General features: G+C 42.1%; 1 protein-coding gene across 5 annotated transcripts in view; it reads right to left on the bottom strand.

The window, feature by feature from the left end:
* cabin1 (calcineurin binding protein 1) overlaps positions 1 to 27413 on the bottom strand; it is a 47125-nt gene extending 19712 nt beyond the window's left edge. For 2 of the 5 annotated variants that reach the window (XM_034212559.1, XM_034212558.1), the window contains exons 1-33: positions 27219 to 27413; positions 26555 to 26613; positions 26350 to 26442; positions 26118 to 26231; positions 25530 to 25664; positions 25208 to 25388; positions 24968 to 25097; positions 24721 to 24870; positions 23763 to 24070; positions 23496 to 23676; positions 23279 to 23412; positions 22972 to 23189; positions 22614 to 22686; positions 22228 to 22415; positions 21984 to 22121; positions 21457 to 21645; positions 21124 to 21366; positions 20870 to 21023; positions 20670 to 20785; positions 20295 to 20456; positions 19229 to 19435; positions 18915 to 19060; positions 17800 to 18061; positions 17408 to 17578; positions 16368 to 16457; positions 16076 to 16236; positions 15773 to 15984; positions 13460 to 13525; positions 12553 to 12732; positions 11411 to 11805; positions 9912 to 10025; positions 261 to 424; positions 69 to 165 (exon numbers count right to left, since the gene is read on the bottom strand). In XM_034212559.1, the coding sequence (XP_034068450.1) occupies positions 69 to 165; positions 261 to 424; positions 9912 to 10025; positions 11411 to 11805; positions 12553 to 12732; positions 13460 to 13525; positions 15773 to 15984; positions 16076 to 16236; positions 16368 to 16457; positions 17408 to 17578; positions 17800 to 18061; positions 18915 to 19060; positions 19229 to 19435; positions 20295 to 20456; positions 20670 to 20785; positions 20870 to 21023; positions 21124 to 21366; positions 21457 to 21645; positions 21984 to 22121; positions 22228 to 22415; positions 22614 to 22686; positions 22972 to 23189; positions 23279 to 23412; positions 23496 to 23676; positions 23763 to 24070; positions 24721 to 24870; positions 24968 to 25097; positions 25208 to 25388; positions 25530 to 25664; positions 26118 to 26231; positions 26350 to 26442; positions 26555 to 26557 (5175 nt within the window). In that variant the 5' untranslated portion in view covers positions 26558 to 26613; positions 27219 to 27413. The remainder of the gene's footprint in view (positions 1 to 68; positions 166 to 260; positions 425 to 9911; positions 10026 to 11410; positions 11806 to 12552; positions 12733 to 13459; positions 13526 to 15772; positions 15985 to 16075; positions 16237 to 16367; positions 16458 to 17407; positions 17579 to 17799; positions 18062 to 18914; positions 19061 to 19228; positions 19436 to 20294; positions 20457 to 20669; positions 20786 to 20869; positions 21024 to 21123; positions 21367 to 21456; positions 21646 to 21983; positions 22122 to 22227; positions 22416 to 22613; positions 22687 to 22971; positions 23190 to 23278; positions 23413 to 23495; positions 23677 to 23762; positions 24071 to 24720; positions 24871 to 24967; positions 25098 to 25207; positions 25389 to 25529; positions 25665 to 26117; positions 26232 to 26349; positions 26443 to 26554; positions 26614 to 27218) is intronic. The other 3 variants (XM_034212561.1, XM_034212562.1, XM_034212560.1) reach the window with 3 other exon arrangements.
* Between the last annotated feature and the right edge of the window lie 98 nt (positions 27414 to 27511).

Raw genomic sequence — 27511 nt, forward strand, 5'->3', positions numbered from 1 at the left:
GCCAGACATCTAAACTGCTGAGCGGCTCTCTGCTCTTTGTGTGTGCGCTGTGATTTGTGCTTCCTTACCCCTGTGAGACTGTTCAGATTGTCCTCCAGGACTTTTACAGTTAGGAAAAATGCTCTCTTGGCCAAAACCTGGCGATCAACATCCCGTAAATACTTCCTTCATGGAAGAGAAAGAAGCAAGAGGAGAAATGTTATGGAACAAATACATAATACATGACAGAAGTAGAAGTATCATATGAAGTGGGTCCTTACTTTCCCTGGTCAGGGGTTCTCTGCAGCATGAAAGACACTTTCACCAGAGTATCGTGATCCTTAAGCTGAAACAGCACCTTCAGCAAGAGGACAATGGATCGGTTCATATGAGATGCAAAACTCCCGGGGCGATCAATCTCATCTACTGGAATACGCCAGATGCCCTAAAGGAGACAAGAACAGAAAAAGGGGAAGCAGAATCTGGAGGTTAGTTCGACTTCATACAACCTAAAATATCATGTTTTCCACTAAATGCTGGTGATCCTGGGCACAAACACACTTGTTGGTGGAGCCTTTGCCTTAAAGTTCACCAAGTATTATTTCAAATTGGCCAAGGAGGCCAAATAGGAGGAGCTGCTTCCATTAAACTTGTTTTACATTTGACTGGACAACAAGCCAAAAGGCTAATTTATGAAATTCTGAAAGTTTTGTTTTTACAAGCGCTCTTTGTTGCCAGGTTTTCAGAGGCCTAGGGAATGTATGACACACACAGACAATCAACAGGGAGAGATGGAAAACACTGAAGAAAAAGAAAGTAGAGGAATTAAAAGGAGTTGAAAACATGGCATTGAAACAAGAAAGCCCTAATGAGGGGATGGGAAGGCTGCAGGAGAGATCTAGTGGACTGGATGGCCATGTGGAAGGGGGGAGGGGGATCTGGGGGCTTTCTCACTGGGCACACATGATAGGCAGCCTCATTAGTGCTCAGCTCTGTCCAAGCAGAGTCCAGCAGACTGGCTGCCAACAAACACAGCCCTGCTGTGCAGAAAGATGGAGGAGTCCACCTTTCCTGTGAGCACATGTCCTCTCGGCAGGTGAAGCGAGGCGCGCTTCTCACTCTGAAGCTACTGATACGAGTGCAGATGGTGGCCTAGGAGGCGTACACTAAGCACATGGCGCAGGGTTCAGTTTCTGGCCTTAGGAAATGTGTTTGAGACTAAAACAAAGAGGACCATATTAGGATGGAGCAAAACAAACGAGACGGCTCTATCGGCTGCTGAAGGCACCGGGGAGCTCCTCCTCACAGACAGCTCCTGATCGTCAGATGACATTTTCAAAGCCACCGGAGACGAACAAAGCAGGAAAGAGAGGCAAGATAAACACATCAAAACAAATCACATTCCTGAGCACGTCATATAAACTCATCCCAGGCAAAACAAGCCTCTGTGTTTATATTCAAGGCTTCCTTAGAAAAAACTGATTAAAAGATGCTTTTACACTTTTAGTTCACTTAATGTTGTCATCTTTTAAGATTAATTTAGAAATAATTGTATTCTTCTCCAGCCACATTTCCAGTGGTCAACAAAAACCTCGAAAGAACAAGTGAACGGCTCCAATGCCCGCGTGAAAAGAGAAAATGTATAAATCATATGATGCAATCAGGCAGGGCTTGGGAAGGTTTTAACCTTTCAATGCACAGATTAACAAATGCTTCCAACAGGAACGGGACAAGTATGATGATGAGGGGGTGGGCTCCGCACACTTAAAAACATCTCTAATGGAGGAGAGTTGTTCTTCATCAGAAAAGCATCCAACCACAGCAAATCTGTTTAGGGAAAGCAGAGTCATGGCTTTACACAGATTATGCTGAACACAACAGCTAAAGCAGATTTGTAAGACTTTTTACTGCAATGATTTTAAGCACCCCCTTTTTTGTGAGAGAAAAAATAACCAATGCTTGAGACTAGAGCGACAGAACTGGCAGATGTTGCCAATACATTACGCAAAAACATCTGACTGATAAGAGATTAAGACGCATGGCGGGGGTGTGTGAGAGATAAATACATGACAAGAGAGTCCTTTGGTACAGAAAGAATAATCAGACAATTGTTAGGTTCAAAAGAGTAACTGGTAAAGTTATCCTAATTCACTAAGTCACTTTTTCTGGTATTATAAACATCAACATAACGGAGTTCTGTTGCAACGTGACAAAAAACAAAAGAGACCAACTTCTGTCGGTCCCTCTACTTCTTGTGTGAGAAACTGAGCCAAAATAAAACAATGTCTCTATGCTGAACAACATTTGCCAAATAAACCCTCAACCAGGTGTCTTTTTTAACCTCATCTACTATCAACATCTTATCATGCCAGCAGCAATGACAAGAAAGGCACAGGTCTAAAATATGAGCCATGGTTGAACTTATTAACTGCTGGGAAGTTGTACTAACTGAGTGTTAATGTGTCTTTAAACACTCAGCAAACACTACTGCAGCTTACTGGTAACAACAATATCAGCATTTCATCAGCCAACAACAACTTCAGATTCACACAAAAAACCCAAGATGGCTGGTAACCTGCAATGCTTTCAGCACTTTGCATGTGGGTGGTGTAAATGTGCATCTTACTTAAGTCTATTGTAGTTTACATGCAGAAATCTAGACAGTTGAGACCCTCAACAGTACATACTTAACAGGATGCTCTATGCCATTAAATAAGAGTATCACACATTTAGTCAAAAACAAGTAGAACGCCCTCCTAGACACAGGAACTCTGATCGCACAATAATTACCTACAAACTTCTGCGCAATTTGTTCAAAAGTTGCAGGGAAAGGGAGAAGGAGACTCACCATCACCTAAGAAAGCTACTCCCCTGCGCCTGCGTTAGTGCTCTTAGAGACTTCTTGCTGGCGGTAGCAGCACCTGCAGCCCTGGCAGCGCCTCCACCCTGAAAGAGGCTCACGCTCGGAGAGCAAGGCTGCATTTGGGTGCTAGGGCAGCGAGAGCTGAAGGGGAAGAGAAAAGGGAAGCCCAGCTGCACACGGCAGAAGAGGAAGAGAAGAAGAGGAGAGCGGCAGGAGGAGAATCAGCGATGGAGTGAGGGGCCTGTAAGCTCAGTGTGCCCCTGACAGAGGAGCCGACTCGTTCCTCTCCTGCTTTCAAACCCTGCCATCTCAAAACAAAAACACCCACGCACTCTATCTCCGCTCTGCCTGACCCCAGCCTGTCGGAGTTATCTCCCCCCTCCTCCCTTCCTTTCTCCTGCACTATACACAGTGTACAGCCAATCCTTGTAGGCCTTTGCCAGCCAATCGGAAGCAAGCAGAGAAACTCCCGCCCTTAGTGCACACCCACACACTACACACACAAACAGAGGAGTGAGAGAGAGAGAGTAATGAGGAAGCAGAACCAGTGCAGCAGAGAGAGTAGATGAGTAGAGCGAGTAAGAGCCAGGGGGAGGGGGAGTGCGTGATCACCCTGAAGACGGAGCAACAAGAAAAGAGAACAGAAACTGGCTCACAAGTGAACTCAGTGCGACCACATCAATGTGCTGGGAGGAATCAAGAAGACGGCAAACCAGTAGTGAAATGAAACAAAAACTTGAGAGAAAAAAGGACAGCCCACGGTAACCACAGAAACACAGGCTGAGGAACAATGCTGTTGAATAGATACGATTGTGGTGTGTACACACACACACACACACAGTATTTCCTCAGATAGCAGAATACTGACAGCCCTCACCTTCTTCCTTTCCTCTCCTTTAACTCTGGTCGACTCCCTCCAGCTGTCCACCATAAACATACTAAGCAAACACACCTTGTTTTTCCTGCTTCCTGTTGTGTGAGTGCGGGTAAGAACTGCTAAAGAATCTCAAGCTCAAGTGAACACAGAGAAAAAGAAGGCAATGGAAAACACACTGGCAGCCATACCTAACCCTCCAACATGCAAATCAAAACACAGACTATGTGCAAGATGTATTCATTGGGCCAATACTCCTCCCCTAAGAAAGAATAACAAGGTTCTCCTGAGTGGAGCTCCACCTACAGCTGAACGAACAAATGTTTGAGTCATACATCAAATCGAGGCGAGCAATACAAGTGTCACTGTTTCCAGAAGACTTTCCTAACCTAATAATACAAGACACCGAGGCCTAAGTGCATGATCCGTTAAATTCAAGCAGTCAAGTCAAACATGTACGCTTGTCATGGAAACACAGTATCAGCTAAAACACGTTCTCCGAGAAGTTAAAAGAACAGGCGGGATTTATGTTTTTCTTTAGCAACAAGGACATCCATTTTCTCTGGAGCTTCGCAGAGAGGGAATGCGTGAGTGAGTGGAAGAATATGTAAGCAGGAGTATGAGTGTGTGGTGTGTCTGGTTGGGGGGGGGGAGGAGGAGGCTACACAGGGACTCCTCACGATCGCTCTGAAGGAGTCCTGAGCAGCCTCTATTGTTACAGCAGCATTATAACCAAAAGCATCAGATTCAGCCCTGATACTTTGTTACAATAACTGTATTACAATTACAATCATTTACCGAAAATGATGACTGTTAGAATACAGAATAATTGTTCAATAGTGTGGGTATGTATGGGTAAAGGGTATGTCACATCACAATATAATTAAAAGATATAGCCAGTACACTTAAATTAGGGATGGACTATTGAAATATTAGTTTCTTGGGTACATAGTTGTTTTTTTATTTTAAGATTCCGACATTCGTGTTTTGTTTTTCCTTTCTGGATTTTTTTAATTGAATAACACTTAATAAAAATAACATGACTATAAAATAACATGATCCTTATTTTGCTGCACTACGTCGGCCATAACAGACAAGAATTTTATAAATCGTAGAAATGTCTGCCTACAGCCAAAATACATGGAGCACAGTGTGTTAGTACCTGCTCCTCAGACTCTGTGTAGTGTGTGCCAGGTACACTGTGTGCTAACCAAGTGAAGGAGCAGATGGTTATGAAGGGTTTGGAAGTGTTGTCAACATTTGCTGATACTGGAATAAATGACTGGATGTTTTTACAACAAGATCATGGATACACATTGATTTGGGGTTTTTTGTGAATCGTAAAAATCACTAATGAGGTTGCTCTGCTACGACACTATGCTATTGATACGATTTTTTTTTTTTTTTTTTTACTTAGTTCTATAAAGTTTTAACCTATTGAAGAGCAGTACAAATAAAGATTATCAGTGCGATGCAGTGTAAGATTTGAAAATTCGCTACCAAAGACCACGAAACCGGAAAAGGTTACTCAGGACAACCCTTCCTAAAATAGTATTATATTATAATTATTTCATGAAAAGAAAAATGCTGGATTTATTCCGTGCATTATCGAGCGCTCCAGTACAGGCAGCAGAAGCATTGATTAAAGTAGTATGAGTCTGAGACCTCTTAACCTGAACATATAAATATACACCATCATTTTAAATGTCAAACAGCCAGTAAGGGCCAAAGCAAGCAGCAAGTCCAAATGCCCTAGTCTCACAATACAAATGTCAGTGAACATATAGTTATAGAATGTGACTCAGTTACTAAATATATTTACAACTACATAACTATTATCAAAGTGATCTGAGATTCAGAAAAATGGTCTTAGGTTAGAGGCTCACGAACTCTGTAAAAATACACAGCAATAAAAGACGCCCTAAAATGACATTAAAATACAAACAATGAGATAAATAAATAAGTAGGAGCCGGTATGAAAATCTGCGTTAAAAAAGCAGAGAGTCTATTTGGCCTCATGCTGACAACCACAGCGATGAATTATGCAACACAAGCTTATCTGGATCATTCCTGAACAGCGATATATAGGTTACTTTACGCTGACTCCAATTAATGTAGCCCAGCCAAATGAACAGGAAATGTAGGCCATGATGACCCACATTTGCAGAACCAAGCATTCACCAACAGGCTCATTGAAGCACGGATGAGAGTGTCCTTTGCATCAAGGTGCCATATGTTTAATATTTGATCAACAATATTTCAATTTGGGGCAATCCCCTCTTGCTGGTTATTCTGTCACTGGAGAGATGACTCAAGCACAAACAACAAGTCTATAAAACACTAGCGCAGAGTGATTAGTCTGGTTAGAACGCAGCTGTCGGCTGAAATTGACTTGTCAAAAGTACACAGCTTTGAAAGGCTGGCTTGAAGGCTGTTTGTTCAAAATCCATCTCTACCTGGGAACAACTGTGTGCTGAACAATGCCTTTCTATCCATTTACAAGTGAAATTACCTCCACTGCTGTTGCTTTAATGAAGCTAACAAAATAAATGGTGGAAATCCAAGCTCTATAATGTTCATTCTGTACATTTTCGTTAATGTTATAGCTGCTGAGAACTCATAGACTCGTTAAAAACAGCCATTTAGAAATGTTTGTGTTTTCCTGTGCTAGAGAGAGAGGGCTTCGTTTGAAGGGAACAATAAAGCTCCAACAGTTGGTACGCCAGGGTGGCAGGTTTACCTCCAGAAGGAGCTCTGTGAGAGCCCAGTGGGAGCCAGAGCGATGCGGAGCTAACCTCCAGCTCAGACTTGGCCCACATCGCTTCTGCAGTCTGTTCCCAAAGGCCACATTTGACTCAATAACCTATTCAATCCACTATGTCCAAAATAATGTTCCCAACCAAAATATACCCTGACAAGTGACTTATATGTGACGTTAAGATGATGTGACAAACCGTTTGTATCATCTGCTTGGTAAGGAGAGTCTGAGCATTTAGGCCCCGACAGGAACAAATAGAAAAGTAAGCCATTTTCGGCCCACATTGACAAGACATAATATCTGCTTCAAGTAAAGAGTAAAATCATCTGAAATGTGTGACAGGTGACAGATTCAGACAGTAAACTCCTCCACTGGATAACAGCAGAGGCCTTGTAATTCTGAGAAGCAGATAATTTAGCACTCTCCTCAGAGCACCATGTGATTCATATTTAGGGCTGATTTCTGTGCATCCTATTGAACTATGTGAATAATGTGTGTGAATAAGGTAAACCACAACTGCAGAACGGCAATCATTCACTCCCAGCCAACATGCAGACAGCTCATTAGTCACAAACGTGAAGACACACTTCAGTGCTTCACAGGTTTCCCTCTGGGAGGCTGCATTAGCTGCTACTGTGCAGTTGTTTACTATGATGAGGCTAAACTTGAGAGTAAAAACACGACACATACACAAGTATTTTACAGGCACGTTATTGTATGAACTAATCTCTGTGTTTGTGAGAAAGGTATTTTGTATATTTCCAACAGGATGTTTTGTTTAAATCCAAAGCAGAAGTGACATAAACCACTTAAACATAACTGGGACACCATGAAGTAAATTACTTTAGTCAACCGAGAGATATATTATTATTTTCACCTAGTGACAATGATCAATTATGGACAGAAATGTCTCAAATAGAACCAGTAGGGTTGTGGGGTAGACTAATGTAGGCGGTACTCAGCTGGAGATGCTGTTTGACTGAAGTAACAACAAGAATGCTTTGTTTACATCGCAGGATACCTTGAACTCTGTTTATACTAAACATGGCATAACAAGTTCAAAAAGTATGTCTATCTTTAGTCATTAGACGGCCAACCCAAAGGCTGTGTTCCCACTGATTTATTACTGCACTGTAATAAAATCACAGATAAAGATCCAGTGTAGGGCTGAACGATTAATCGATTTTAAGTGGCCTATGATAGAAGGTGATAGACAGATTGATCCAATCACCTGCCAAGTATTTTTGAAAGTGCCTGCCCTTTCCAAATGGCTTCCAATGGAGCTTTCCTAGATGGTTTGGTGAAACAAAGCATCTGAGTCAGGTTAGTAATGCTCCATCACATGTTTTACATGTATTACAGGGTGAATCTTAAACTGAAGCTTGACTTTAAAGCAACCCAACGGAAGTTTCATGTAAGTTTAGTTCTTTCACTCGTAGCTCGGGCTGCGTGTGTGCTAGAGACGGGAGCATGTTGATGCGACCTTCCTAGCCGGAGATATGGCCGCATTTTACAATAAACTTCCGTTGGGTCGCTTAAAAATAAATATCGCAAATCGAATCGCAATATTTGGCAGAAAAATCGCAATTCGATTTTTTCCCAAAATCGTGCAGCCCTAATCCAGTGGTGTCAACACATTTACCCAGCAACGATTGCTTAGCTCAGGTGACAATAATGCTGATTATAATTGCTTCTGGAGCAAGACTTAATTTGCCGATACACTTCAAAAAGGGCATTGTGTCAATATTTAATTTTTGAGCTTTAAATAATATAGTATTCATTAAAGAAAATCCAAGTAGGACTTTCACTTTGAAAGTCAGTTGCAGAAAATCATCAAGCGACTTTGTTTTTTTTGTCATTTTATTTGAATGGGATCATTTTTTGTTGATTGCATAGAGCAGGGGTGGGGAACCTCTGGCCTCCGGGCCGTATACGGACCGCGAGACCATTTGGTACGGCCCTCGATGTAATTTATAAACACACGCAAAAAAGAAAAAAATTAAAGAAATCTAGACCGCAAAAGAATTAAACAAGCGAGTGCCTGTTTTTCCTGGCCAAGGTCAGGGTCCTTGAACACAACACGAGCCTAACGTGTCATCACGTGGTATATGTCTTGTCTGACAGGGGTGTAGTGCTGACGGAGAGCACCAGAACGTCGCTCCGGCACTTTACAAATTGCAGTACCCATAAGGAGCCGTACACATGCCGCAGTTTTTGCGTGGCTGTGTCTTTAGTTGAAAGCCCAGTGGCGATCTGTTCATCTGTCATACTGATCATACAGTCAATAACTTTGTTGTTATTAGCATCTTACAACCACAGATCCAGTACCTGGATACGGTTCCAGGTACCTGCTGTGCGGACTGAGGCTGGAAAAAGGAGTCTTTTTTTATTATGGTCCTTGGTCTTGGAATGACCTTCAATCAAACCTAAAACTGAGGGCACTTGTCTCAATAGCATGTTTTAAATTGAAGTTGTCTGAAGTCCTTACCACCAGCTGCTCTTGCAGTAATAAGTAGTGTACCTTACTTACTGTCCTAATGTGCACAATGTAGTGACTGCTTTTTTGTTTGCTTAGTTATGTTCTCTGTATTTGTATATGTTTGTGTTATGTGTAACGTTGCTGCCTTCTTGGCCAGGTCAGCATTGAAAATGAGATTTTATCTCAATGCTTTTATCTGGTTAAATAAAAAATAAAAATAGCTAGCTATGCTAACGAATATAAGAAGCTTTTTCTACAACCAGTGAGGTAAAGGCACATCTTTATATGATCATTATAGTTATAAAAAAATAAGAGAATAAAGGAAAAACAGGTATAAAATACTATATGACAGTAACAAAAAGTTTAAGAATACAGTTTAAAAGGAGTGATTTGTAAAATATCCATAAAGAAAAATTAAATCTGCTTACAGTTCTGTTTCATATGGATGTTGAGAGATGTATCCATAGATCTCCTAATGTTGCTCTCAAAGTGCACCAGATTGATGCTTTTAACATCAACATTAAAAAAAAAAAAATCCTAGAGGAGGTTAGGTTCCACTTAAATCATGTTCACATGGATATGAAACTAAATACATTTGCACACATCTTGTGTCCATATCTTTCTGTTTTGGTGCACGTGCATGCATACGCGAGTCATGGTAAGATATCTGGACTAAGAGGTTGCTTTTTCTTTGCACAGCATGAAAGAAAGGCCAAATGAATGGGTTGTGATTTTAGTATTTTTAAGCAGAGGTCAATCATTTGTATGGCCCTCGGAGGATGTTGAAAAAATTGAAATGGCCCTTGAGAGGAAAAAGGTTCCCCACCCCTGGCATAGAGGAATGCCAATAACTCCAGTAATGACAGGTTTCTCTGAAATGTTTGGAGCAATGTGTTGACAGTTTGACAGAGAGGAGGGAGAAGGAAACATGCTTGGTGATCGCAGTGAACTGACTTACATTGAACAGGTTTGTCTTGTTTCTTTCACAGAAAAGTCCTTGTGCTGGCATGTGTTTCAGCTGTTGCCATGGGACACTGCTTCCTAGCAACACATCTCGGGCCCACTGTAGGTTCTGAGGAGAGAAATAAATAAATGTGAAAATCACATACGTTTGAATGTACATTTATTTACACGCACAACATCATTCCTAATGACAGAACCAAGGGGATACCCTTTTTTATATGAATAGATTGATGCAATATATTTGCATGCTGAATTAACATCTCGCCAAAAAGAAAAAATTAGGCTCATTTGCAATCAGACCCCCTTTTCACAGCGTGATGACTCACAAATCAGTGTCTACGCCAGTGCCCTGTTGGAAAAGATAGCAAGCTAATGCCACTTCACGTTATCTTTCACAGACCCAGTAGGCTATAGCATAACATTACAGGCTCCCTCTCACTCCATGGAGGGAGGGAGGATAGAGCTGGCCAGTCAATGTGAGCGGGAGCAGGATTTCCTGAGAACAAAAGGGGCACAGAGGCTTTTAACACTGGATGTGTTGGGTTGTGAGGGCAGCTACACAACGTGTGTCATCAGCATCAAATCAACTGACTGTCATCGAGTCACAGCTTTTTCTTTGATCCAGGCAGCTGATAACTCCACTGGTGGCAACAACAGAGGGAAACCTTACCACCTGTGTAAGCCTCTATCAAAAGGTTATCTGCATCTCATTCATTCTCAAGGGAGTAATCTTTACCTTCGATCTGTTCATAATATAATAAACACATTTATATTGTTTATATTAGATATAATATTTTACATTTTGTTGTTAATTCTCTATTCCACTTTTTTAAGTATTTTTATTGTAATGTCTGAACACACTGATGCTTGGTTATGTAACCAAATAATTTTCTAAATTGGGATCAATAAAGTATATCTATCTACATATCTATCCATCTACAAATGTAACGTTTTTTTAGTCTTGTAGCAAATAATGAAAACCATGCTGTGACACACACAGTACTCTGCAGTCAGATGAGCATATTACATAACATACAAAAAAACATTTTCCATTCCCAATCCACCCTTATTGAGTGAGGACAAAGGCTGTATTAAAAAGGTTGGACTAATGGAGTGCTGACAGAAGGATGCCACCAGAGGAAAGCTCAACGCCACGTCTCTGTGCCAAACTGGCTGAGAGAGCACTGCGCTGCCACCCACGCACACCTCTGCCCACCAAACTCCTGCGTTACTGCAGAGTGAACAGACCCACAAGAGAATCCAAGGCGGGGAAAGAAAACTCTGATATACTTGACACTGAAATTATGAATCCAAAAGGTCCATGTCAATTGATGAAATTGAAGCAATTCTTAGCAAACCCAATCTTCTGTAAATGTCAGCATTAATGAGAGGGGATAGTGATTATAGGGTGCATGACTGAGGTTTAATGGATGACTTGGCCTTTAAATGCAATGAAAGCGGACTTGTGTAATCCGTTAACAGGGGTACACTGACCTGATGGGCCTTGCTGTTGTGGTAGAAGAATGCCAGGCGGTACAGACTCTTGTAGTGCTGAGGGAAGCGGCCGAGGCAGAGGAAGAGAGATCCGACGCACATTTCCACCAGCATTCGTCTCTGGTCGCCACGATCTGTGGGCAGGGCCTTGGGCACCTCGATCACCTCGAGGGGGGGCTCTGGCTTCCTCTTCCCCTCACTGGCTGGGGTCTGAGGAGCAGCTTGTTGAGAGTGGGATGGCTTTGGAGGGGTCACTGGGACGGGCAGAGGATGGGGACCAGGGTCTGCTGAGACCTTAGAGGCTGAAGACTCGGGGAGTGTCACCACCACGGCTTCTACCACTTCCTGGATAACTTTCTCATCCGTCTGGATGCCAGAGTGATCTCTATGTGATGCTAAAGATTTAAAGCAAAGACTTTAGGACTTTAATCCAGAGTTGTGCATGTTGGATCAGTTTTCTGCTTGCTTTATAAAGGTCATTTGTTAACCTTTATAAAATAACCTGTCATCATATTTCCCCAAACTGTCATTATATCCTGAGCCTCCACTTATTGCTTGCTATGGCATTTGCAAGATGTCCCCGTGCCTGGAGGAAAAGGGCCAATGAGAGCAGATGAGTGTTTAAATAACTAACTTTAAAAAGAGAAAGTAAGCTCTTGTCAGTGGGGGCGGTGATTGCCTTCTGAATGTGGGAGAGAAACTTCTCCCGGAGGGAACTTTGGGATTTTATTCTTTGCAGAACATTTACATGCACAAAAACCTAAGGGAAAAGGAAAACCGCAAAAAAGCCAAACAGGGCCCTTTAACGCATTGATTGAGTGGGATGGACTCCCCTTTGATCTGATTGGTTATTGTTCATTTGAGCGCAATGGAATCTTGCAAATGCCATGAGGAGCAATAACAGGAGAGAGAGGAAGCTGTCCACAGATGATCTGTCTCATATACTGTGAGGATATTGTGACAGTTATGATACAAAATAATTCATATAAAACATTATTAACTGAACCTGTAATGTCGAGAATGTAAACATCAGAACACCACATCTTACTATGACATTGTTGTATACATTCATTACATTCAGCTAAAATATGTAAAGGTAAATGCAGCCATAAAGAAATAAGTCATTTCCAGTCCAAGCATACCTGTGTCCTCAGATGCAAACTGCCCGTCCTTCACTGGGGTCGTACTCTCTGATGACGAGGAGCTGACTTTCCCAGAAGCAGGTTTGTGGCTGCTGTCCTGGGAGCTGGCGGGGTCAGTGAAGGCATCCTGGGTGGAGTTGGAGTCAGAGAGAATCACCACTTCACTGTCCTGACTGCGCTCTGTCAGAACAAAAACACATCATGGGTCATGCCGCCAGTCGCATGGACCCAGATCGAGACATATTAGTACATCCTTTCAGGATAGCATTACAAAATATAATTATAATTGTGTTTTTTCTTTCTAAAAAGTGGGGGGTTTTCTTTTTTTCCAGGTGGGACAATCTTTTATTGATCCAGTTAAGATTACTGTATTGTATGAGTTTTAACCAATTATCCAAAATGTGTAATGGAATAATTTAACAGCATGCTGTATAGGTCTTTTTCAAGCTGTTTTTAAAAGCCAAAAATGTCCTGTTATAATGTGTGTGTGTGTGTGGGAGAAATAAATATCATTTTTGAAACACGAATAGGTCATTAGCCACAAATCCTTATTAGTGCATCCCTAATGACACATTGTTATAAAAGAGAGATGGTTTGTTTTTGTTAGAGGTCCAAAACCAAAATGCCAGCATTCCTCTTAATTGCCATGTTGTGCAACCTCAGCCAAAAAAAAAGATCCTTGGCAGGGAACTGTTACTAACACAATCAGAAGGGCAATAAGCTTTTGCTATTTCAGTGACTATTGCACACAAGGGGCTTTTCAAAGGATTCACAGTCATCAGCTAACAGGAGAAGTTACTATGGTACTGTAAGGTTTGTGAAAACTGAACACTTCCCACTAGAATGCACTTCATTTAGGGTTAAAACATCTCCTCTTAAAGAGTTTTGTTGGTTTGAAGAGCAGTACCATTCAGGGAAGCCAGCCACATTGAAGACCTGGGCAGGCAGTAATCATGGTCAAACTCTGGTGAGGCTGTTGAAGATATGGGGAGCTGGTTTTAAAATATAATCAAGAAAAGCCGTTATCTTAGAATTTATATTTTTAAATGTCTGCAATTTTCCTTAAAAATCCATAATTTGTCGTTATGAAAACTGAATAGATGTAATCCCCTTGAAAATGTAGAACCTGATTCAGACACAAACATTCACAGTATCAGTGCAAGTGTTAGGAATGTATCAAGTGTGTCTAAAGATCAATATTTCATCCCAAAATGAAAAAGTAAGGCCTGTGAAATGATCCGTGGATAGACCTGCTGCATCTTTGGCAAAGCAGCGAAGACCTACGAGTCTTGAAAATGCGATTTTACTCAATAACTGATCTCTTGCTTTACCGTCAATTGTACAGCACAAAAGAAAGAAAACATCAACAGTGTACATGATGACCAGGAGATCTTGAATGCATTTCACCAGATAATGAGAAGATAAACGCATGTCTGAATCAGGTCCTGCACTCTCGTTGTCACCTTTAAGCAGCACTCAAGCCAGAAAAAGTTGCCACTTTCAAGTAAACATGTGCATGGTGGAGGATTTTCTGACTGCAGTTTCAAAGCCAATTATAGGCCAGCCACATTCTTCTTGAATTGACATTTTCACACTAATTGGTCATAATTGGAAATTATAGCAAATTAGTGGAAAATAGCAAACACATGATTAAGGAGAGATTTTTGAAATATCTAAAAGACTTTTTCGGTCAAGTTAAGCCCACACCAAACTCAAATCACATGAGACCACATGACACACCAGACAATTAAGTGAAGTGTGATAAAAGACTGACGTTATCCGGTCGTGAAGACATTCACCCTGTTAGAACTACATGCATATAAATGGCAAAGCAGGTGGTAAAAGCAAGCAGGCAAAGAGGTAGCAGGCAGGTAGGTAGGTAGGAAGGAATCTGGAAAGGGTGACAAAACTGGCAACATGGGCAATATGGCTGCGTTATTTGCACATTCAAGCTAAAGATGACACATGGGGAAGGGATGTCTGTTTTTGTCATATGTAAAGAATAGTCAGAACTGTTCTTTCCAAACATTATTTTGGTTTCTGGTTCACACTTAATTGCCAGGGTAGGAACTAAAAAAAAAACCTTGACTTTCAATTCCTGAAATGTAAGTCCAGGCTGCTTTAACTAACTGTGCATGTACGTGGCTGTTTACTATTTTAAAAACATTCTATGAAGAGTCTTCTCTGAAATTTGACAAGACAATTATCATTGCATGACTGCAATTACAAGAGTCAACATACAAGATAATCAATGTGCTTGAACAAAAAGGTCAGTTATATTTATCACTGTTCAAACTCTGAACTAGATGTACATTACCGAATGACTGAAAGCACTAATGTACAAGTCATTACTGCATGATAATCTCCGTCTTTATGTGTTTTTCAAAAACACACATTTTATATTTTCACTTCCTGCCTTTATATTGGGGACTGAACACTTTCCTGTTTATCACAACTGGCTTGTAAAGTGCCTCACTTTTTTTGAACAAACATCTCGTTGCATGAATTCAAACTTTTACATTTGGATTTTTTGTCTGTATTTGTTCCAAATGTTTGCTTGGGCATGGCTGGCTTGCTAGTTTGTTGTTTGTTTCATCTGTTGTTGATTTGTCTGTTGTACTTCATCTCAATAAATGATCTGATTGAAAAGTGATTAGAATAATAATGCATGTGCTTTCTAATAATTATGTAATCAGTCTAAAAAAAATTACCTGGTTATAATGAGCACATGATTAGATCTCTGACAATGCAAACCACTCTGTTGAACCAACACACAGGGAAGCAACAAATCAGGATCATAAAGAATTAGCAGGCATGTCTCGGTGAAGCTATAGGCTTAAGGAAGTTGTAACAAAGCAAAACTGTAGAATATTAGGAGAGGCAAGATGATTGGTAAGAAGAGAAAATAGGACCAGAAATAAAGCAGCAACAAGAAAAGGTTTCTTCAGCGCACACACACTCACACGCACAAAGACACACTCAACCATTCGTTTCAATACTGCCGTTTTGTCAGGCAAAGAAAAGAGTGAAATAATCAGTAGCCATATTGCCCATTTCACCACATCCCAATCACCCAGTGCATAGGGATCATAGTAACTAAAACCAAAACCATTAAGCATGGTGATTAGCAATCTGTGCACTCCCCAATGGGCTTCCTGTCCCAGTGCAGAAAGGGCAGAGAGCCCCACCCCAGAGACAGTGCCTAGGACTGGGACTGTACCATCGGCCTGCTGCTCCTCATGCCGCTGCTGCTGCCACTGCTGCCGTCGGAGTGTTTTGCGTTTGGCGTAATCATGGTCAAACGGCGTGGCCACGTAAGGAGGGGATGTCAGACCTGGGGTGGCAGCGGATGGACGGGAGGGACTCAGGACGTTCCCTGTGCAAACTGACGAGCAATTAAAGTCTTCATCCGTCATGGAGGGGGGTTTCTCCCTGCAAAAAAATCAAGTTCCAATCAACAACAAGGTGAATGATGGTTTTGCAGTGTTTGTGTGATTGCTGCTTGGTTATATTTCTATCTTACTTTTCAAGGGACCTAGGCATGCTCGGCATACTCTTCTCTTCCGCCCTGGCAAATGCCCCGGTAGCGGCCTCTACCAACAAATTGAAAAACAGCTCGTGGTCCAGATCAGACACTTCACCCTCTAATAGTTTAAGGGTGGTGGCACTGAGACGGAAATGCAACTGGAAGACAGAAATTAGAAATAAGACGTGAAAAAGGCGTAAATGTGAATGCTTTAAACAGCTATCTTACATAACACAATCAATGTGACACCACTAGAAAGTGTTTGATCCACCGGCGACAGGTAGTTTACCTCCAGGGCTTCCATGGCCAGGTCAGGAGGATTATGGTAGTGGATTTTCCGGGGGTACCTTGCAGCTTCCTCATGCAGATAGTGTGCTGCCTAGAGATATAAAAAGGAGAGTCACCAACCCGACACAATCATCTGTTAAGGTAAAATGGAGGGAAGGCGTGCAGTAAGGAGTAGTAGAGCCTGGCATCATGGTTCCCTGTGTTCACACTGCCCCCCTCATCCTCTGCTGACCTCCATGACAACGTGTTTCATACAGGTTCATGTGCCTCCTCTGATCTAATCACAACAACAAAGCGATGACTAACTCCATGCATTGTTCTCTCTAGGAAAAAACCTAATTTTGCGAGGGTGGAAGGGCAGTGGCCTTTGTTTCTGTAGGCGGGTTATGAAACGACTCCGGAGAGAGCTTAATAAATGGCTGCAGTCAACTTCATACCAAAAGATTTTTTAAATGACTTTTTCCACGGTTACCATTTCTCTGATGTTAACCACGAAGAAAGGTATCTATTAAATGTAATTGTTTCTTCCTATCAGACTGAATTATATCAATTATACTCACCTAAGAAAATCTCCCTGAACCTTATGCTTTTGTATTTTAGCTGTGTGATAGCCGTATTCTTCCAGCTATTTTTTAAGATCTTGAGTTACATTTTAACACAGGTTCCAGCTGACACGTTTTATTGGACCCCAGAAGAAATGAACATTCAAAAGAATGTATCATAAAACATAATATATTGACCCAGTTGCACTGCACCTATACAATCTCGGGCAGAATGACAAACCCTAAACAACACAGAACGTGCCTGCCTACACCTGCAAGCAGCATAGATCTTATGGAGAGATTAACCAGCGGTAGCTGCCAGGCTAACAGCGATAAGATCAGAGAGGCCATGCCAGAGCCTACATGTCATCCACATGACTTCTTTATATCAGATGTTGACCTGTGCAGAGAACAAAGCGTCTTGTCCTCATTGTTTAATGCCACTGGCAGTCAGGAGGGAATGAAACAGAACTTAAGGTTATAACCTGAAGTTGTTTACCTTTTTGTAAAGCTGCAGATATTCCACTGGAGACTGTTTGCGTTTCTCTGCTATCTTCCCGAGCATGTAGTGAATGAGCCACTCTTCTTCATCACTGTCACCCTCACAACGGGAAGCTCCCTGGAAACACTGGGAGGCTGTTTCCAACATGGAGTCTCTCCTTTCTTCCATCTGAATACAAACACACACACACACGTTTGAACCTTGATGAGTTATTTAGATGAAGGCGACAGATCCATTTATGTTACAACAAATTCACATGTGCAACAGGCAAAAGTGACAGAATGTGGCATCTGTTAGGCTCACACAAGAAACATTTGACATTAAAACTCAACAAAAACTGACAAGTGACTACAGATGAGGAACAGGACACTTCTGTTAACATGTCTCACCTGTTTAACCACCTCTGGGGGGAGCTCGTTGCGCCACTGCTTGAGCTGACGAGAAGCAAATGTATGCAGCGAATATGAAATGGTGCCATACTCGATCCACAGAGACAGGTTGGAGCTGTCTATTTCCAGGGCCCTCTTAAAGCAGTGAAGCACTGCTTGAGAGTGTTTCCATATAGGAACATCACTTTTCAGCTCATTGGAGTTGAGCTTTTCCTGAATACGGCTGGCCCGAGCTAAAGCCATTCCGGCCCAGGAGTCAAACCTGAGGAGAAATGTTTGCTTTTAGTAAAAGATCTGTAGTATGCATCTGTACTATTTTTGTAAAATACAAGACACACATTTGCTAATACAGTGGAAACCGCTTATAGTGTTCAAGTCTGGATCAAATTGATCACATTACCCGTATGATTATTTAACAAATATTGTTTTGGTTTTAATAAAATATCATGCAGATTATCATATTTTTGTTAATTTATTACATGATAAGAAGGTAATGGAACAGACTGCTTTGGTATTTACTGGCTCGCTGCCAGTTCTTCTGCCTGCTCTTTCGCTAGGGGCCTTCTTAAATTAAGGGCGTTATCTTTCATTTATTTATTACTGTAGTTAAAAAAAATGTTATGTATATTTTGTCCTTAAAGGAACTAACGGTACGTCCACACGGCAACGTCGCATGCTTCAACGCTTCCCATTCACTTAGAATGGAGTAACGTCACGCTTTGGCGAACTGCATTGTGGTTCCGTCGCGTCGCCTCCGTTGCTCGCTTCGAAAGATGAGAAAAGTTCAACTTTTCAAGCGTCGTTGGAAGCGCCAGCCAATCAAACCACGTGCTTGTGTGTCTGGGGCGGGAGATTAATGTGATTGGTTGTTGGTCGCACGCCAGACACGCCCACCGGCAAGCTTCAACGCGACGCTGCCGTGTGGACGTACCGTAACACTGTTATACGACAGCTTAATGACTTTTCGGAAATGAATAAAAACAGGATGTATTCTGTTTCAAGCTTATGGATCCACAGCAGTGGTTGATAACTGTAACTGTGATCACTATAATTGGTTTCTCCTGTATTCATAACACATAGATGCTTTGTGACACTAAAGCAAAGAAAAGACCTACCTGTTGGGACACACGCATATGTCATGCATGTAGAACTTGATGGCTTTGGACTGCTCCTTGTTCTTGAAATGGTAATCAGCCAGCAGGTAAAACATCTCATCGATGATTGGAGGAGCAGGAGCACTACCCTCAGGAAGACAAGGGGCCTGAAAAATATATAAGTTAAACATTACTTTAATAACCATGATTCTTAGGGACAAGCCTGCAAATGAAGCTGAAGGAATGACGGGCACAGAGACAGAGCAGAACTCAGCCCTCTTTAGCCTGTGTGAGTCACTGGTGTCTCCACAGTCAGTGTGGCCTCACAAACTGACCTTTTCTGCCATGCCCTCAATGTAGGCTGCCACTTCATCCATGGTGAGGACAGGGGTGTCGCTTGTGGGGGCGATACCAGCGAACCTCCTCAGCAGATTGGCCAATTCAGCAGACACTGTGCTTGTCTTATAGCTGTCAAACTCAGGTAGTGACTTAGGTTTGAAATACTGGAACATGAATAGGGCATCACACCACAGCAGCTCAACCTGCAAAACACAGATTGAGTCCAAAGAAAAGCATTAGTGTCAACATGCATTGTGTTAGAGAGCAACAGACAAGAGAAATTAAGTGGTATGGAGGTTTTCTGGGGATGCTCCTCTTGCCCTGTGATGTTGCATAACTACAGTCAGTAGCACTATTACAAAAACGGTGGCAATGACACCCCCCTTGTGGCTGGACACGTGCATTACAAAAATACAAGAGACCAGGGGCTGTATCCACAAAGCTTCAGAATGCATGAGATAATAAAGGAGTGGAATTGTTATTTAAGAGTTATAATGTAGCTATTCAAAAATAATCTTTAGGGTCGATATGACCTCAAAAGGTGAACAACGATAGATCTACATTTTGCTGAACAACAGTGGGTGGAGTGCTGCAGGTTGATCCAACGTTTTTTTTACATTCCTCACTAATGCTTTTTCGTCATTAATGCCATTTGACCCCCTCAATTGACCCCAGGCGTACTAACCATACAAGCAAACAAAACATTAGTGGAAAATGCAGACGTCCTCTGTGAGTGAGGATCAACGAGGGCAAATGATTGCAGTCTCTCAAATCTCTTTTTGCCAATACATGTGAGAAATCATACCAATTAGTCAAAGCCATGCGCCATTTTCACCACCTCCTCACTATTTCACCGCCTCTTCAACACCATTTGTCTTTTATCTTTATAGCAGCCATTTTAGATTACATAATACTTTGGTTTAAGAACAACAAGCTGAGCTGTATTTGATTTTTGCATTTTGTAATTCAAAAGAATCTCCAAGCAGCATGAAAAAATTATGATATATATATAAAATAAAATGTATGACCAGAGAGAAGTTTAGGAGCATGTGAGTGAGCGACCTGTGGAGACGAATGATCCTCAAGGTAGCGGGCCTTGCTCTTCTTACTGGGGTAAGCATATAGGCAGAAAAGGGACTGCTCCAAAGCCATCTCCAACTCTTCTTTGTAGGGGTGAGACGCAGTGCTGGAAGAGGCTGCAACCTCTTTTTTCAAAACTTGAACCTTTACAAAACATAAGAAAAAACGCCCGGTCAAGGTAGTACATACAAATTATTCTAGTCACACTATCACATAGACATTTTTCAGGGCTTAATTTACATTATTTAAAAATGTACTAGCAGGAATGTACCGCAGCCATGTTCTCAAGCTGTGCATTCACATATCACCTTGGTGGTAGTATAGTATGTGTAGAGAGAAGTCTATAAATACACTTACATAGAACTTGAGCAGTGCGCCGTCTGAGTTGCAGCACATGGAGCGACGGCCGAGATACTCATGGGCCGTGTTCAGCAGCATCAGGGAGGAGGGCAGCATGGGAGTGTCTGAGTTCTCTGAAAATGAGACTTGAAAGGGTCACTCGGTGTAACAACTACCAAGGGAAAAGGGAAGGCATTAAAAACAAGAGGACAACAAACCTTCCTCACCCCCCACAGGGATATGCTGTAGAAGCATGCAGTCGAAAGCAGCCTCCTCATGTTTGATAATGCGATACAGGATAATCCAAGGCAGGACCGAGAAGAAATAAGGGTCCTTGGGATCGTCGGAAATGTTCATGCTCATGTCAATCAGCTGAAAACACACAAACAACAGATTACAATTCCAAAGAGGCTGATCAGTTTCTACTCAGTGTCAAATTTAAAATGTTTTTTGGCTTTGGCTCCCTTCTTACCTGAATGAGGTTGTTTGCCAGTCGAGCCATACTGGAGAGGTGAGGGATATTGCTTAGAATCTCTGAGTCTGTGATGAAGCAGACCTCGGTGCCGTCCAGCAGCTTCCCGATGGTACTGACCCACTCCTCCTTACTGGGGGACGAGTTGTTAGGAGCAGAGTTGAGCTGCTGCAGGGCTTCATTCAAAGCCAGCTCGCTGTACTCCAAACACTGCTGGTAGTCCTCAAGCCTCAACAGCGAGTCCTAGAGTTCAAATTCAGGGAAGAAGTGTCAACCATCACACATTTCAAAAGATCTACCAGGTTCAATGGATACTGATGGAGAGGATCTAACCTGCAGCAGCATCAGCTGAGCAGGCCGCTCTGGTGCTGAGCTCACAAACTCCAGAGGTTTACTCCTGCCGCCGTAATTAAGGGTGGGTTGCAGCAGGCGCACCACAGAATCAAAGTCTGCAGACTCAAAGAGACGCTGAATCTCCTCCAAGGACTGACAACGCTCAAGAGACTTCAGCCTCTTGTCAATCTGTCCATGGGGATAGACGAGACCAAAAAGAGAAAAAACAGTCAAAACACAGCGACAAGATAATCAAGGGCCTTATATCTAATTAATAATTTACACTCGTGCTTAAAAATCAAACCGGGAAAAAAACAAAAGCTGTGTTTTTTATTTAATTATTTGTATGATTTAGCATAATACACTTCTTTTTTTTTATAATTGCAAATCGACTGCCCCCTGCTAATATTTTTTTTCTATATTAAAGTTAGACTTTAAAACACTTTTTATATTATTATATTATACTTTGTTGGAAATGAGAGGTCATATTGATGGAAGATAGGTGGTTTGTCAGCCATTGCACTGACCTCCTCCACAGAGATCGCTGCGTCTACACGTAGGTTAGGCAGGCTGATGGTGTAATGTTTCCCTTCAGGGGTCTTCGGTTTGCTCTGCAACAGACCTACACACACATCATAGCTCTCCAGGGCTAACTCCATGTCTCCCTGACAAACACAAGAGAGACAGACTTACAAGTCTCATCTGGCAGAGTTTGAGGGAAAGGACCAAGTTAATAAAAAGTGAAGCAAAAACAAAAAATATAGACTTTACCTGCAGGGCCAAGAATCGTGCCTTGAGCCAGTAGACACGCACCATGACATCCAGCCAGTCTTCCTCGAACAAGTCTCTCTGGGATGAACCTAAGGCTAGGAGTAACAAATCGTTTTGGAAGTGCTGCCCGGGGAACTCAGAGTCAGCCGCATCACTGCCGGGACAAATGTTGCTTCTTCTTGTAGACACTAGACAAGGAAAATAATATATAAAACAAATATGAACATGTTGTAACACACAAATGACTTCCCAGGATTTAGCTATTCATTCATGTCACTGTGTTTAGAACTGTAATTGCAGTGCCCCCTTTAGGCCAATCTAGTCCAATTTATTAAAATCAACAGTATAGTGGCCTCAAAATGGGGGCTTAGCTCACTGCTACTTACCAGCCTTCCCTTTGGCGTATCCCCATTGCTCCAACTGCAACTCCATAGATGCTAAGCTCATCTCCAACATTTCCTGTAAAGGTAGCAGATATACAGTCACGTATTAGAGTTAGCTGTGGGGGCATCATATGAGGCCAATTCGGATAAAAAGCTATAGTTCCCTGGTTCCAATTCAAGAAGATTTAAAGCTATATTAGAGGCTGGAAAAAGCAGACTCTTTCAAAAATGTGATACATATCCAGTCTGAAAATATCAGTACTACCTGGGACAGTGCCAATGTTTTAAATTGAACACGCACTCAAACGTCCTTAATGAAATAACAATCAAAGTTCAAGTAAGCATTTTTCTTGTCTGTTACCCGGATGTGTTTGTTGGTGCAGTCGCGAAGCAGAGGGTTAGGAAGCCCCCCGCTGTGCTTCCTCCAGGTCTTATAGACCTCCAGTACCACAGCAGTGAGGCCCCGGGGCCACTCCATCGTAAACTTCTGACCCACTGCCTTCAGATAGCGCATCATCACGTCCAGTATACCACCATTGGTCATGTTATCGAGCAGGAAGTTGTGGACATCCTGTTGTTCTGCAGAAGGAAATGTGCAGTTTGTTAAAATGACAGAATCAGCAACATGGCTCCACATTTTAAATGCAAATCCACAATGCACTACTAACCATTTTCCATGTATTCAACTGATTCAGCAGGCAGGCAACTCCCATGTAAAGGCTTCATGTCCTCCTTCCCATCACACTGTGTCTCAAGATTACTCAGACTCTCATCATCATTATCAGGATCAAACTTCTTTAACCTAAGACAAACCAGTAAAGTCTTTCAACACAATTACAACAAGACATATATGTATGTATTGTACAATAGTTGAGTGTGAGATACCTTGAAGGTAGGTATTTAAAAAGCAGTTCCTGAAAATCAATCTTCTCTTCCTTCTTGCATTTTGTGTTTCGAACACGTGCCGAGCGTCGCTTGGCCGTGTCCCCACTATCTTCTACTGCCACGCGTTTCCTTTTTGGAGCTTTCTTTACTTTATCTGACATTGAAACGTCCATGGCAGTAGCTGTAAACATACAGTAGGAAAATAATGATTATATATTATTATACATAGGCAGGTCACATCAACATTTCTCTTTATAAGCGACTGACCGACAATGGGAGCAGAAGTGGTGACCTCCACGGTGGTGTGGGCAGGTGTAATCTGAGGCTGGGCGCTGGGTTGGGGCAGCACTGCAGGCTCAGGGAGGGGCATGGGGGGCGGGGGGGAGCTGGGGCTGCTGCTCAGCACAGTGGGCGGGACCACACTGACAGGGCTGCTGGGCTGGGGGAGGTTCTGAAGGAAGTCTGGGTCCCGGTACTCCGATAAATCAATTCTGCGGCCAAGACTCGGGCGTGGTGACTCACATGTGGTCTGATGTCGGTACATCGCAAGAAGGCTTTCACCCACATGCTTCCATCTGAGATACAACAACAGTGTGTTTATATAAAGGGATGTCACTTATTCACTGCAAGAAAGAGCTTTGGGCAACCGTACATTTAGTGCTGAAATCCTTTACTTCAATATCAGTCGAGGTAAATCAAGATTTTAAGGAAAATATATACTGTTTCTGCATTTTCTAGCAACACTTTTCTAAGTATTAATTAATCCATTGTCACAAAGAAAAAGGGCATATAAAGAATGCATTCTATGTTTAAATTGCAATAAAGTTGTTAGATATTGTAATAAATATACTACTTGCAACCAAAATATATTAAAACTATAATAAGATAAGATGGACTTTTATTAATCCCTCGTGGGGAAATTGTTTCTCTGCATTTGACCCATCCTAGTGTTAGGAGCAGTGTGCTGCCATTTTGAACGGCGCCCGGGGAGCAGTGTGGGGAACGGTGCCTTGCTCAGGGACACCTCGGTAGCACTTGGTCTTGTCGGGACTTGAACTGGTGACCTTCCAGTTGCCAAGCCAAGTCCCTATCGACTTCGCCACCACCGCCCCATAAGTTCTGCTACTAAAACACAGCTTGTTGAATATTATTACCAAACTTATTCTGTTGAACAATGTAGGCTAAACCACCCAGACAGAAAGAACAAAACGTTCGCAGCACTTACGAGAGGCAGCGGATGGGCTGAATCAGGACAAGGTCTGGTTTTGGTTCACAGTGAGAGAGAGCCTGTCGGCGCTTTCGTAAGTCTAGTGCCTCTTCCACAATGGATTTGCATTCCTCCGTCTCCACTTCCACATAGTGAATAGACATATCACTGAAAATCACAGAGGTTTGTCAGTGATGTAAACTTGTAGAGCTTCATGTAGGGAACATTCAAAAGAGATGGAGGAATAAAAAGTGAGCGGCTTCACCATTTCATGAACATCTGCATTGTGTCCCTCTTCAGGCAGGGCTGCTCCTCAAAGATTTTCTCCTTCAACACCAGGCCTTTAGTGTAACAATGGTCCTTCTCTAGGGCTTTGGCGATGAAGTACAAACAACCTGGGAGAATGTGTGCAGATAACAGTTACTTTGCTTTCTATACTTGAGTTCTTACATTGTTAATGAGAGAGGATACAGAGCAAAGGGGATTATAATGAAGCATTACATACAGGTGTAGTCACTGAGTGTATAGAGAATAGTTATGAGGTTGTCCAGGCAGGGCCAGTGGTCTGGGTTACAGTGCAATCCCTCCTCAAAGGCATGTCGAGCAAGGGGAATGCGCACAAGTCGCACAGCCACCTGACCGATTTTGTACCACATGTTTACGTCAGTGGAATCCAAAATAACTGCCTAAAAAAGAGCAAAGCAGAACATAAGGTTAGTACTTTTATTCATGTGTATCTAAATGACGCATTTAGTTGCACAAATCTGACCTGCCAAAAAGGATAATAAAGAAAAAGCGTTCAACTGGCACCATTTCCTTTGATTTACCTCCAAATAGAACTCCATAGCTGTCTCCAGGTCATCCCGCAATGCAGACATAGTAGCCAAGTTTTTAAAAGTAGAATATTTCAACATCAGTCCAGGATGCTTGAGACCTACTTTGTGATCATCCGAGGGCATAGCCTAAAATGATTAGAGAATAAAATCTAATTTGGCACCAAACACAGAGCAATGCAGAATTCTCTTGCAGTCAATCAATATGAATGATTACACACACACAGCTTTTGTACATGAGCAGGGTTTGTCCCACCACAAAGCCAAAGTGCATATTGTGAATCATATATTTGGCGTATCATTGCAGCAAAAATAAAATGTAATATTTGGAAGGCATGTTTAAAACAGATTCAAAATGTATACTTATAACAGTCTCACCAAGTAAAGAACAAGTGACGTCATAAACTGTTTCGGCACCAGTTCCTAAAAGCCCAGAGGCCTGTGGCAATGTGTGAAATATCTTACCTATATATATACTAATCAGTATTTCATTGTTGTGGATAGGACTTGTATTGTATTAAAGTGTTATTGCTGTGATATTTTGAGAGTCTTGACAGCACTATATAATGAGTGATATATTACCTCTTTGAGCAGTGGAGTCTTGAGAAGCTCATGATAGGCCCTGGCTGACTCCTCAAACTTGTCATGTTTTTGCAGATCTAAAGCTTTGTGATATAAAGCAAATGCCTCAGCTTCCTGTTGACAGAAATAGAAGACCAATCAGAAAACCCATTTAGATGTACAGAGGCAAAAAAAAGGTCTGCATCAGCTGTGCAGGCCTAATCTTGCTGATTCATCCGCACACAATCTGTACCTGAGCCTCTTTTGTCTGACTCTTGTTACTTCTCAAGGGGTCTTGGGACTCATCTGCAGCTGTCGAAGCAGCATTCAGCGCTGCTATGCGAATCTGCAAAGAGCACAGAAAAAGTAGCAAACCCCTTTAGCAAGCAGATCCATAACTCCTGTAAATATACATCAGGATTGGGAACGAAGATGCATTCAATTATTAAAAGCATTACCATTTTAATATGTTGTGATGAGACCTTCCACCTTCACGGTTAGTAGCTTTTGCTGGAATCTACAGATGCATGGAAAGCAAACAAAGATAGGAAGAATGAAGGCAGGCAGGACATCAATTCAGCAAGAAAGATGGGACATAACGTGGAAATCCGTATAGAGAAAAACGTTCGATTACATTTCACAACACTGCTGCGACAAAATCATTTCCCAATTTGGCATGAATTAGGTATCTATCTATCGCTTACCAGTCTAAAGGCTCTGCATTATTCATTACGTTTGTGCAGTTTTGAGTGTATGCAAGAGCTTTGTTCGAGAAGAGAAGCGAAAGGCAACCCTGCTGCTGTCAACTGTTATCACGTAACACAATCATACATCTTGGGACCGGCTAGCTAACCTCACCGAAATGCAACTTAAAACTTAGCATAGTTAGCTTAGCTCTGCGGTGGTGCATTGCTCCAGTCTGTCTGGAGCAGGTATTAAGCTTCACCGGTTATTATTACGAACAAAACCCTGGAAAGCATGCTTAATATAGATCGCTGACATGCTAGCAGATTCACCTGGCTCACATTATTGTCTCAGTTAGCTGGTATTAGCAGATCATATGAGCTAACGTTAGCTGGTGTTTCACCGGGTGACCATCACTTGCAAAGCTGGGCGTCTTACCGTTCATTCCCGATGTAAAAGCATTTGTAACGTTACTTTTATTCCAACAAGGCAGCGTACGGTTAAAAAAACACCGCGGTCATAAGTGGACGTAAGGCACAAAGCAAGTTTGAAACTTCATTTATTCTCCATCCTTTGTTGTTGTTAACGTTACGGGCGTTGGCGTCAGAGCATGACATTTGGTTACCGCCAATTAGTAAAGACGTCCCTGATTGGTCAATACGCTGTAGGTGCATTCTTGTGACCAATCATATGTTGGGATATTGGTTGAAGCCACGCCACAGAAATTGTCA

Source organism: Gymnodraco acuticeps, unplaced genomic scaffold, assembly GCF_902827175.1.
Source record: "Gymnodraco acuticeps unplaced genomic scaffold, fGymAcu1.1, whole genome shotgun sequence".
NCBI classification, from domain to species: Eukaryota; Metazoa; Chordata; class Actinopteri; order Perciformes; family Bathydraconidae; genus Gymnodraco; species Gymnodraco acuticeps.